The sequence below is a fragment of the Lucilia cuprina genome, chromosome 6 (genome assembly GCF_022045245.1).
Source record: "Lucilia cuprina isolate Lc7/37 chromosome 6, ASM2204524v1, whole genome shotgun sequence".
Classification (NCBI taxonomy): Eukaryota; Metazoa; Arthropoda; class Insecta; order Diptera; family Calliphoridae; genus Lucilia; species Lucilia cuprina.
This window is the reverse complement of record NC_060954.1, coordinates 42178224-42190096: the sequence shown is the minus strand read 5'-3', so window position 1 is coordinate 42190096 and position 11873 is coordinate 42178224. Positions and strand designations below refer to the sequence as shown.

At 29.9% G+C, this 11873-nt stretch overlaps 1 protein-coding gene and 1 long non-coding RNA gene across 12 annotated transcripts; both read left to right on the top strand.

Moving 5' to 3' along the window:
• Positions 1–63: 63 nt before the first annotated feature.
• LOC124420837 lies at positions 64–549 on the top strand. Its single transcript, XR_006941398.1, has 2 exons — positions 64–238; positions 325–549. It is a non-coding gene; the product is annotated as an uncharacterized LOC124420837 (long non-coding RNA).
• A 7184-nt stretch (positions 550–7733) lies between these two features.
• LOC111684862 lies at positions 7734–11452 on the top strand. 11 transcript variants are annotated; one of them, XM_046955511.1, is made up of 3 exons: positions 7734–7893; positions 10462–10577; positions 10640–11452. In XM_046955511.1, exons 2-3 carry the CDS (start codon positions 10533–10535, stop codon positions 11102–11104), a joined length of 510 nt encoding a protein of 169 aa, XP_046811467.1. In that variant the 5' UTR covers positions 7734–7893; positions 10462–10532; the 3' UTR covers positions 11105–11452. The 11 variants fall into 11 exon arrangements, with proteins under 11 accessions (XP_046811467.1, XP_046811461.1, XP_046811460.1 ...); XM_046955505.1 differs by having other exon boundaries at positions 10388–10577; XM_046955504.1 differs by having other exon boundaries at positions 10363–10577.
• Positions 11453–11873: the final 421 nt, after the last annotated feature.

Here is an 11873-nt window from a genome sequence, read left to right as displayed (position 1 = left end):
GATAGATAGATAGATAGATAGATAGATAGATAGATAGATAGATAGATAGATAGATAGATAGATAAATAGATAAATAGATAAATAGATAAATAGATAAATAGATAAATAATAGCTTTATATTTATTATGTTTTTTTCCATTTAGGTTTTGGGCGGTGAGGTATGTCTTTGGACAGAGCAAGTTGATGAAAGTCAGTTAGATAATCGGTTATGGCCCAGAGCTGCGGCCCTGGGTGAAAGGTAAGTGGTTATTAATTGTATTTCAGCTTTAAAATTTAGGTAAATTCTTTATTATATTTTTACTTCATTCTATTCTATTTATTTAGATTATGGTCCGATCCCGATGATGAACACGATATGGACACCGTACCACAAGATGTTTTCAAACGCATGTCCGTCTTTCGTAATCGTCTCGTTGAGTTGGGTCTTAAGGCTGAACCTATATTCCCAAAATATTGTGCTCAAAATCCTGGTGAATGTATTTGATATTTTTTGTAAATATTTTAAACAATCACAACTAAAAAGAAATGGTCATTCACAAAATCTCAAAACCATGAAAAGTGAATTATAACAAAATGAAAAAAAAAAAAAAACAAAAAAGACTTCATAGACATTATGAAATGTTAAGCATAATTACTTTTTTTTAGGTTTAAGTTTTATTATCTGTTTCTCCTTAAAAACAAAAAAAATCGTTAATATGTTCTAGAATTTATACAACAAACAAAGACAAGCCAAAAATCATGCATGTTTTTTTTAAGATTTTAGGAATATTTTTTTTATATTTACAAAAAATGGTTTCTTATTGAAAGTAAACTAAACAAAAAACTATTACATAAATTTTTTTTAGCATTTTCTGTCATAAGTAGTAGATAAAACAATAATTTGTTTTATAAAATAATTGCAATGAAAAATATTGAATTTTTTCTTGTTTGTTTTGTTATTAGAATAATTTAATAGTTGATTTTAGTTAAAATTACAACTCATACCTCTTTGTTTTGTTCTTTTTATTATTATTAATTTAATAATATTTTGCTTATTTTCACGCACATACACATATACATAAAATCACTAATTCTTTATATATAAACTTCTAACACAGTCACACACCTTTTTAAAGAAAAATCCTTTTTAATATATAAATAAATTATTTACAAAAATATAGTTTAATTTCTGTAAGAATCTTTAAATGAAATATTTAAAATATTATTATTGCTAAGAACAGGCTTAGAATTGATATTAAAACGATGAAAGTTTAAAAAAATATAAAATATTTATATATTTTTGATTTTTGAGTGATACCAGGTGACCTTAAATAAATTCAAAGAATAAAAAACGATTTATTAAGAGATATAAATGCAAAAACCATATACACAAAGAAGCCTAAAAACAAAGTAGAAAACTTATTATATATTTACCGCATTTTTGTTGTTATTTTAATAATTATGTTTAATTTTTAATACCAATCGTCAAAAAGGAAATTCTTTTATATACAGACCGACAAAATTTACGTTTTTTTATTAAACCAGTTTAAGTTAGTCTAGTTCAGTTGTGGTTCAGTTCTAATTCAGTTCTAGTTCAGTTCTAGTTTACTTCTAGTTCAGTTCTAGTTCAGTTCCAGTTCAGTCCTAGTTCAGTTCTAGTTCAGTTCTAGTTCTAGTTCAGTTCTAGTTCAGTTCTAGTTCAGTTCTAGTTCAGTTCTAGTTCAGTTCTAGTTCAGTTCTAGTTCAGTTCTAGTTCAGTTCTAGTTCAGTTCTAGTTCAGTTCTAGTTCAGTTCTAGTTCAGTTCTAGTTCAGTTCTAGTTCAGTTCTAGTTCAGTTCTAGTTCAGTTCTAGTTCAGTTCTAGTTCAGTTCTAGTTCAGTTCTAGTTCAGTTCTAGTTCAGTTCTAGTTCAGTTCTAGTTCAGTTCTAGTTCAGTTCTAGTTCAGTTCTAGTTCAGTTCTAGTTCAGTTCTAGTTCAGTTCTAGTTCAGTTCTAGTTCAGTTCTAGTTCAGTTCTAGTTCAGTTCTAGTTCAGTTCTAGTTCAGTTCTAGTTCAGTCTAGTTCAGTTCTAGTTCAGTTCTAGTTCAGTTCTAGTTCAGTTCTAGTTCAGTTCTAGTTCAGTTCTAGTTCAGTTCTAGTTCAGTTCTAGTTCAGTTCTAGTTCAGTTCTAGTTCAGTTCTAGTTCAGTTCTAGTTCAGTTCAAGTTCAGTTCTAGTTCAGTTCTAGTTCAGTTCTAGTTCAGTTCTAGTTCTAGTTCAGTTCTAGTTCAGTTCTAGTTCAGTTCTAGTTCAGTTCTAGTTCAGTTCTAGTTCAGTTCTAGTTCAGTTCTAGTTCAGTTCTAGTTCAGTTCTAGTTCAGTTCTAGTTCAGTTCTAGTTCAGTTCTAGTTCAGTTCTAGTTCAGTTCTAGTTCAGTTCTAGTTCAGTTCTAGTTCAGTTCTAGTTCAGTTCTAGTTCAGTTCTAGTTCAGTTCTAGTTCAGTTCTAGTTCAGTTCTAGTTCAGTTCTAGTTCAGTTCTAGTTCAGTTCTAGTTCAGTTCTAGTTCAGTTCTAGTTCAGTTCTAGTTCAGTTCAAGTTCTGTTCTAGTTCTGTTCTAGTTCTGTTCTAGTTCAGTTCAAGTTCAGTTCAAATTAAGTTCTAGTTCAGTTCTATTTCTGTTCTAGTTCAGTTCTAGATCAGTTCTAGTTTATATCTAGTTCAGTTCTAGTTCAGTTCTAGTTCAGTTCAAATTAAGTTTTAGATCAGTTCTATTTCTGTTCTAGTTCAGTTCTAGATCAGTTCTAGTTTAGATCTAGTTCAGTTCTAGCTCAGTTCTAGTTCTAGTTTAGTTCTAGTTCAGTTCTAGTTCAGTTCTAGTTCAGTTCTAGTTCAGTTCTAGTTCAGTTCTAGTTCAGTTCTAGTTCAGTTCTAGTTCAGTTCTAGTTCAGTTCTAGTTCAGTTCAGTTCTAGTTCAGTTCTAGTTCAGTTCTAGTTCAGTTCTAGTTCAGTTCTAGTTTAGTTCTAGTTCCTATCTAGTTCAGTTCTAGTTCAGTTCTAGTTCAGTTCTAGTTCAGTTCTAGTTCAGTTCTAGTTCAGTTCTAGTTCAGTTCTAGTTCAGTTCTAGTTCAGTTCTAGTTCAGTTCTAGTTCTAGTTCAGTTCTAGTTCAGTTCTAGTTCAGTTCTAGTTCAGTTCTAGTTCAGTTCTAGTTCAGCTCTAGTTCAGTTCTACTTCAGTTCTAGTTCAGTTCTAGTTCAGTTCTAGTTCAGTTCTAGTTCAGTTTTTAGTTCAGTTCTAGTTCAGTTCTAGTTCAGTTCTAGTTCAGTTCTAGTTCAGTTCTAGTTCAGTTCTAGTTCAGTTCTAGTTCAGTTCTAGTTCAGTTCTAGTTCAGTTCTAGTTCAGTTCTAGTTCAGTTCTAGTTCAGTTCTAGTTCAGTTCTAGTTCAGTTCTAGTTCAGTTCTAGTTCAGTTCTAGTTCAGTTCTAGTTCAGTTCTAGTTCAGTTCTAGTTCAGTTCTAGTTCTGTTCTAGTTCAATTCTAGTTCAGTTCTGGTTCAGTTCTGGTTCAGTTCTAGTTCAGTTCTGTTCTAATTCTTGTTCTGTTCTAGTTCTGTTCTAGTTCCGTTCGAGTTCTGTTCGAGTTCTGTTCAAGTTCTAGTTCTATTCTAGTTCGGTTCTAGTTCTGTTCTAGTTCTGTTCTAGTTCTGTTCTAGTTCTGTTCTAGTTCTGTTCTAGTTCTGTTCTAGTTCTGTTCTAGTTCTGTTCTAGTTCTGTTCTAGTTCTGTTCTAGTTCTGTTCTAGTTCTGTTCTAGTTCTGTTCTAGTTCTGTTCTAGTTCTGTTCTAGTTCTGTTCTAGTTCTGTGTTAGTTTCTTTTCTAGTTTTGTTCTAGTTCTGTACTATTTTTGTTCCAGTTTGATCTAGTTCAGTTCTAGTTTAGATGTAGTTCAGATTTGTTTTGTTCTATTTAAGTAATAAGTCTGACTTAATTTGTTGGTCTTTTTAAATATTTTAAAACAAAAGTACCAATTTTCGTTCCAGCTACTAAAAACGTGCATGATTATACTTGTTCAAAATTGCCCAGCTCCGGAATGATCTGATACCCAATCATCCAAAAATTATGAACTCAGATGTGTCAGATGTATCAGCTCAGTTTGTAGATGATACTATTTAAATTTGTTTAAAATTACAACTTTCGGATTCTATGGCAGGGGTTATGAAGTCGATTCTTATTTTATGAATCAGTTTTTGAAAGAGTTCATCAGTCAATGATTTGATGTTTGAATTTGTCACCTTTTACACAAGTTCTCGTGAATCGTTGCATAGAACAAGTGTCGATTTCGAACAGTACACAGGCTATAGTCATGTATTTTTTCAACTAGTTGTTGCGGGTATTAATAACTTAAATTAAATTAAGAAAACAAACAATAAAAAGGAATATAGTAAATTAATTGATAGTTAAATTTTCTTTAATTTTTATTAAGTTTTACCGTTTTTTTTTATTTTCCATGTTTAAATAAAAAAATACAAAATATCTTGTATATATCTCTTAAACTCCCCCCCATAAACATAGATCCAAAACATACATAGATGCATACATAATGTAGAAATAAATATATATATATAGTTATTTTTAAAACAAAACTTCACTTCTTCACACCTATAAAATTTCTTAAATATTTGAAAGATAAAAAATCAAATATTTTATAGTAAAAAATCTCTTTGATATCATAATTATTTGAAAGCTTTTTCTCGATTCTCATTTATTTCATTTAGAAGAAATTGTAAGAAATTTATTTATAAAACTATAAAAAAATATATATACGTAAATAAAATTTATGTTAATTTATATTCTATAAGATTTAAATGATTAAGTAAAAACAATATATAGAATTATTAGTTTTATATTAATATACATATACATACAAACATATATATGTAATTGTACTTATCTAAATACAAGAAAAATCTAATAAATAAAACAGAAAATGTTAATTTATATTGATTTTTATATTTTATGATAAAAATATATTGTCCTGCTGATATTAATAATTTTTAAAAAAATATTTTGTTTAAGTTATAAATTATATAACCATATGGTTTTATATTATAAAAAAAATTATAAAAAATGAGAGATAAATTTTTATATATTATACTTGGTATAATTTAGTCCTTAATATTATTACAAATAATATATAAATCAAAAATAAATGTATTTCATTTTGTGTTTCATTAGTTAAATTTCGTATTTAAATTCATAATTATTGTAAATAAAATTTCAATAACAATGTTTAAACCAAACTTTGGATATTATTTTATTGTTACAAAGGTAGAAATAATTAAATACGAGGTGACTTATATACAAATATTTTATCTATGAATCCCTACATTTTGGCTACATTACAATTAAATTTGTTTTTGGGCCGTAGCCTCTGTTTTTCTGAAAGATATAATATCTGAAATAAGATTCCGAAATATATTAGTGTAATTTAAACAAAGGCTGGTAATGAAGTGCACCAACGTTTGGACTTATTCATTATGAAAAGGTTTCACGTTCCGCCGCAGTAGGTGTCATCCCATAGAATTGCCTTCTATTATTCTGTGTAACCGTATGAGATTATTTAGTAGACATTGTTGCTGTTTTTTTATCCTCTTCACGTGGAATAGTTATGCATTCGTTAAATTAACTTTCGCAGGTATGAAAAAGTATTTTTTAATATCGATACCAGTTTATAAAGTAGTCAATGGTATAAAGTAAACTCTAGTTTATAGTTCAGTCTATAGTGTGTACTCTAGTCTATTAGACTAGCCAACTAGTCTATAGTCCAGTGTATGACCTGGTCAATAAGTTAGTTTATAGTCTAGCCTATATGATATTCTATACTCTAGTCTATAGTCTACTAAATAGGCTAGTCTATAGTCTAGTCAATAGGCTAGTCTATAGTCTAGTCAATAGGCTAGTCTATAGTCGAGCCTAAAGTCCTGTATATAGTCTAGTCTATATTGTAGTCTATAGTCTAGTCTTTAGTCTAGTCAATAGGCTAGCCTATAGTATAGTCAATATTCTAGTATATAGTCTAGTCTGTTGTCTAGTCTATAGTCTAGTCTGTAGTCAATTTTATAATCAGTCTAAAGTGTATTCTAAAATCTAGTCTATAGTCTAGTATATAATCTAGTCGCTAGTCAAGTCTATAGTCTAACCTACAGTCTAGTCTATAGTCTAGTCTATAGTCTAGTCTATAGTCTAGTCTATAGTCTAGTCTATAGTCTAGTCTATAGTCTATTCTATAGTCTAGTCTATAGTCTAGTCTAGTCTATAGTCTAGTATATAGTCTAGTCTTTAGTCTAGTCTATAGTCCAGCCTATAGTCTAGTCTATAGTCTAGTCTATAGTCTAGTCTATAGTCTAGTCTATAGTCTAGTCTATAGTCTAGTCTATAGTCTAGTCTATAGTCTAGTCTATAGTCTAGTCTATAGTCTAGTCTATAGTCTAGTCTATAGTCTAGTCTATAGTCTTGTCTATAGTCTAGTCTATAGTCTAGTCTATAGTCTAATCTATAGCCTAGTTTATAGTCTTGTCTATAGTCCAGTCTATAATCTAGTTTATAGTCTAGTATATAGTCTAGTCTACAATCTAGTTTATAGTCTAGTCTATAGTCTAGTCTATAATCTAGTTTACAGTCTAGTCTATAGTCTAGTCTATAGTCTAGTCTATAGTCTAGTCTATAGTCTATTCTATAGTCTAGTCTATAGTCTAGTCTATAGTCTAGTCTATAGTCTAGTCTATAGTCTAGTCTATAGTCTAGTCTAGTCTATAGTCTAGTCTAGTCTATAGTCTAGTCTATAGTCTAGTCTATAGCCTAGTCTATAGTCTAGTCTATAGCCTAGTCTATAGCCTAGTCTATAGTCTAGTCTATAGTCTAGTCTATAGTCTAGTCTATAGCCTAGCCTATAGTCTAGTCTGTAGACTATTCTATAGTCTAGTCTATAGTCTAGTCTATAGTCTAGTTTATAGTCTAGTCTATAGTCTAGTCTATAGTCTAGTTTATAGTCTAGTTTATAGTCTAGTCTATAGTCTATTCTGTAGTCTAGTCTATAGTCTAGTTTATAGTCTAGTCTATAGTCTAGTCTATAGTCTAGTCTATAGTCCAGTGTAGTCTAGTCTATGGTCTAGTCTATTCTATGGTCTAGTCTAGTCTATGGTCTAGTCTAGTCTATGGTTTAGTCTAGGCTATGGTCTAGTCTAGTCTATAGTCGTTAGTTAGTTCGTTAGTTAGTTAGTTAGTTAGTTAGTTAGTTAGTTTGTCAGTTAGTCAGTTAGTCGGTTAGTCAGTTAGTCAGTTAGTCAGTTAGTTAGTTAGTTAGTTAGTTAGTTAGTTAGTTAGTTAGTTAGTTAGTAAGTTGGTTAGTTAGTTAGTTAGTTAGTTAGTTAGTTAGTTAGTTAATTAGTTAATTAACAAAAGGTTAGTTAGCAAAAAGTATAATATTTAAACAATTTGAAACCTTAATAAAAGTGCGCTTATTGTCTAAAACTAATAATAATTTGTTCCCGGATAAAAAATGCTATAAAAACTTTTTTATCTTAAGATTATTATATATATTATTAATTTGTTAACACAATCGCAAAAAAACACGAAATCTTTAAATTCATTCGTAAAATGTTTACAATCATATTGTTTAAGTTGATAAAGAAATTTTAGCTGGAAAAAAGATAAATACCAATAAATATTTTTTCTAGATATTAAATGAATAATGTTTAAAATCATTTTAGTATTCAATAGATTGTCGATGAAATAAAACACGCTGAGGCAAAAAATAATAATAATATCAGACTAAAACCCAGAAAAAATATTTAACAAATACAATACTCAAGTTGAGGAACACGCATTAATAACAAAAAAATTAATTAAAATATTTATTTGCTAATAAATGTGTTTAGTTAAATGTAAAACAAAGCAAAAAGGGAAATAACTAAGAAAATAGTGTTGGACTTGGTCGACTGTGTAAAGTTGTACAAAAGTTAAAGTTTTAATGTTCCAAATTTCATAGAATGTGTTGTTTAGTAAAATTTATCCCTTTTCTGATTTTAATATGATATTTCTAAGCGTTAGAGATATTTTCGGAAGCATAATCTCTGTGGGATATATTAACAAAGCTCTTTGCCGATCTGTGCTTTGCTGGTCTCTTAGTTGATAAACAGTTGTTATTATCTTTTGTTTAATTTTGTTTAAGAAATTGTCATTGACTTCTACTTTTTTCTTACTTTTTGATCTTAAGACCTCAATAGAAAGATTACTGAACAAATCAGTTTCTGATTTAAATTATCCACAATAAATTGGACTGCGAAATGGTTTTGGCTTTATCGGGTATCATCTCATATATTACTGATATTCAGGCTGCTATTATGTTTCTGATACGGGCGTGTTTATCATTACTTAACAGATCCGAGAAGGTCGGGCGTCTCCAAATATAATGGCGTAATATTCGGCAAGGACACTGGAATGTGTTCTTGATTGTGTGTAAAAATATCGGGGGTCTTTAAGTATGAAGGCGTGATATTCAACAATTACACTAGTATGAGTCATTGATTGTGTGTGTCTATCATAGCTAAACTGGTCCAAGAATGTCGGACGTATCTAATTGTGATGACGTAATATTCTATAATTACACTTGTATGGGTGAATAATAAGAGGAAGAGGCTTCCGTAAACTGCATTAGTTAAGAACTTACTAAAATGATCTTTATACTATTGTTACTATTTGATCTTTTCTTTGATCCTTTCTTTGGCGTCTAATTGCTTGCTATGCAATTGCTGATTGTGTGTGTCTATCATAACGATACTGGTCCGAGAAAGTGTGGATATGATGGCGTTATACTTATTCGACAATTACACTTTTATGGGGAAAATGATAAGAGGAGGAGGCCCTTGTAAACTCTTCAGAACATGCTAAGGTGGACTTTACTATTGATATTGATCTTTTCTTTGATCAGAACAGATGATCTAATGAGGCCACGTGTACGGCGGTAAAACGGACGATAAATTGACTTCGGTACTCTTGTAAACGTAAATATAGATGTTTGCTTAAGCATTATTCGGCATATATGATCTAACAACTTGATTTAGTCTTTCAATATTTACGCTTCACTGTCGGTTTGGGATATTTTTGAGACGTATATGTTCTCCAATATGATTCCTATAGAAGCAGTTAAAATGAAGAAGATGATAAAGCAATTATACATCTTTTTTGAACAAGACATGCCCTGATCTATCGATTATGATTCTGGGGAACATAAGTTTATTTAACTTTCATTATTTATCACATCTTCTACTCTTTTTTTAAATCCTGCACCACTTTAGTGATGAGGGTATATTGGGTTTGAGCTGATGTTTGTAACGTACAATAATATTGGGCCTATACCCACCTTAAAGTATTGTATTGTATTGTAATCAAACTACAGGTCGCAATTTTGAAGACAATTCAATGAAATTTGGTACATGATCTTCTATTGTTCCCGGGACGAAGCCTATTGATAATGGTTAAGATTGGTTTATCACCTCACCTAGCCCCCATACAACTAAACCCCCGAATAGGGTTTGTAAATCTTGTAATCTAACTATAGGTAGCAATTTTGGAGATAATTGCAATGAAATTTGGCACATGATCTTTTATGGTAATGTAGGCGAAGCCTATTGAAAATAGTTAACATCGGTCCATTATTTCATTTAGCCTCCTTACAACTGAATCCGCCAAATAAGGCTTCTAAGTTCATAATCATGTTTAATATACCAAGTTCTATACTAGGCTTGATGACCTCATGAACTTTATAATTAAAGGGACTCATTGGACCCTAGGCCCTATAAAGACCCCCCTTTAAAATTTAACTTAAATGTCCACAAATAAATGACTTAAATATATCTGAAGCAAGGTACAATTCAACTTAAATTCATTTTTATGAAAACTACATCACTACACTACTACATCAGGTGTAGGGTATTTTATGGTAGGCTTCGCTCGACTACAACAACTTCTTGGCGTATAATATGTTCTAAAAGCCGCGATACACTGTTGTCAGATCTTACAACATTGTCAGTAAAATGTTCAGAAAATGTCTAACAATCGTCTGAACTTACAACTTTACAAAAGCACTACTGGCAATATTGGAATACAAAATTTGTGAGTTTACACTATTATTTGATATTTTCTGTAAATTTTACTGCCAACGTTGTAAGATCTGACAACAGTGTCAACATAGCATAACCTAAGTTTGGAAGTTTTAAGTTTTATACATTTTCGGTAATATCTACTGTTGAGATATGCCAAATGAACGATATATTCTCAATAAACTTTAATTTTTTTAATTTCAAACGACTTAATCAACTTTGTATGCCCACTCCTTTTTTGTAATGAATTAGTTTACAACAATCTACTTATAAATAGAATAAAGGCACTCCTACAAGTATGAATTCATAAAAAATAATTAGAAATTAATTTGTTAAATCATATCATGTTAGCAAACAAAAACAAACTATCCTGTTAAATATAATTATTCAGTCAGTTGTAAGACATTTTTGAGACAAACAAGATGTACGGAAACTTTGTAATTTTCATATTAAACATTTTAATAATGGTAAGTAAAATAAATTGATTTTAGTTAAAAAAATGTAAATTTTCTCTCTTCAAACATTTTAGTCCTATTCCCAGGCTTTGGATCAAATAGAACTTACACAAACTCTTACAGAGTCCCCAACTTTAGCACCATCCGATAATGATAGTAGTATTTTCATAACATGTGATTTTGATTTGGAAAATATTGAAAGTTTATTACAATATCTACCCGAAATTTGTACGGAAATTTATAATAATCGTTCCTCCAGTTATTTATACGATTTATATTTAGAGGAATCACAAAATTTTGCCAAATTTTATAAAAAACTAAATGATTATGAGTTGCGTGATCAGCCACAAGGTGATAAACAAGAATTGAGCAAATATCCTTTTGAAACAAAACTACGGAATGACACCTATAGCAAAGCCGATTGGTCACAATGTGTTACAACTGCCAACAGTTCGGCCTCGGATTATTTAAAGTGTTTGAAGGAGAAACGTCTTGAATTGGCGGAATTGATACCTAATGTGGAGAAAAATATGAACTGAAGAATTATTTGTTATTCATGAAGTTGTTAAATACATAATAACATATAATTTGAAAAATAAAAATTTTATATATTATGCCTTAAAAATAAAATGTACCGGATTCATAATAGTTTTGTGTCAATTCTACTGACTTATTTATATTCTAAATTTAATCTTAATATCCATACAGCAATTTACAATTAATTATCTCATACGTCTCTTTCTATCTTTTATTATGTTTTGAAATATTATATCAATATCATAGTTTGTGATTTTTTTTGATAAGATAACGATATTTTTATGAATTCTGTCATTACTAACTTAAGTTTATTTAATAAATTTGTTTGTGTAAAAGATCTTTAATGCTGTCGCCATTATGTTTTAAAAATCTCTAACATCTAACAACACTGTAACATCTGATAAATTTTTCCCATCTGACAAATTTTTCCCATTGATAATACGAATTTCACGTTTATTTACAAACACTTTAAACCGTTGTTTAACTTCCGAAATGCAAGCAGACCACTTCCGTTTTTGACTACACAGATGGGATGGCCTCTGTTGATTCAGTAACATCAAGAGCACATTTCTCAATTATCCCACCTTTCATTGACTAGACTATAGACTAGACTATAGAATAGACTATAGACTAGACTATAGACTGGGCTATAGAGTAGACTACAGACTATACTATAGTCTAGACTATAGACTAGACTATAGACTAGACTATAGACTAGACTATAGACTAGACTATAGACTAGACTATAGACTAGACTATAGACTAGACTAT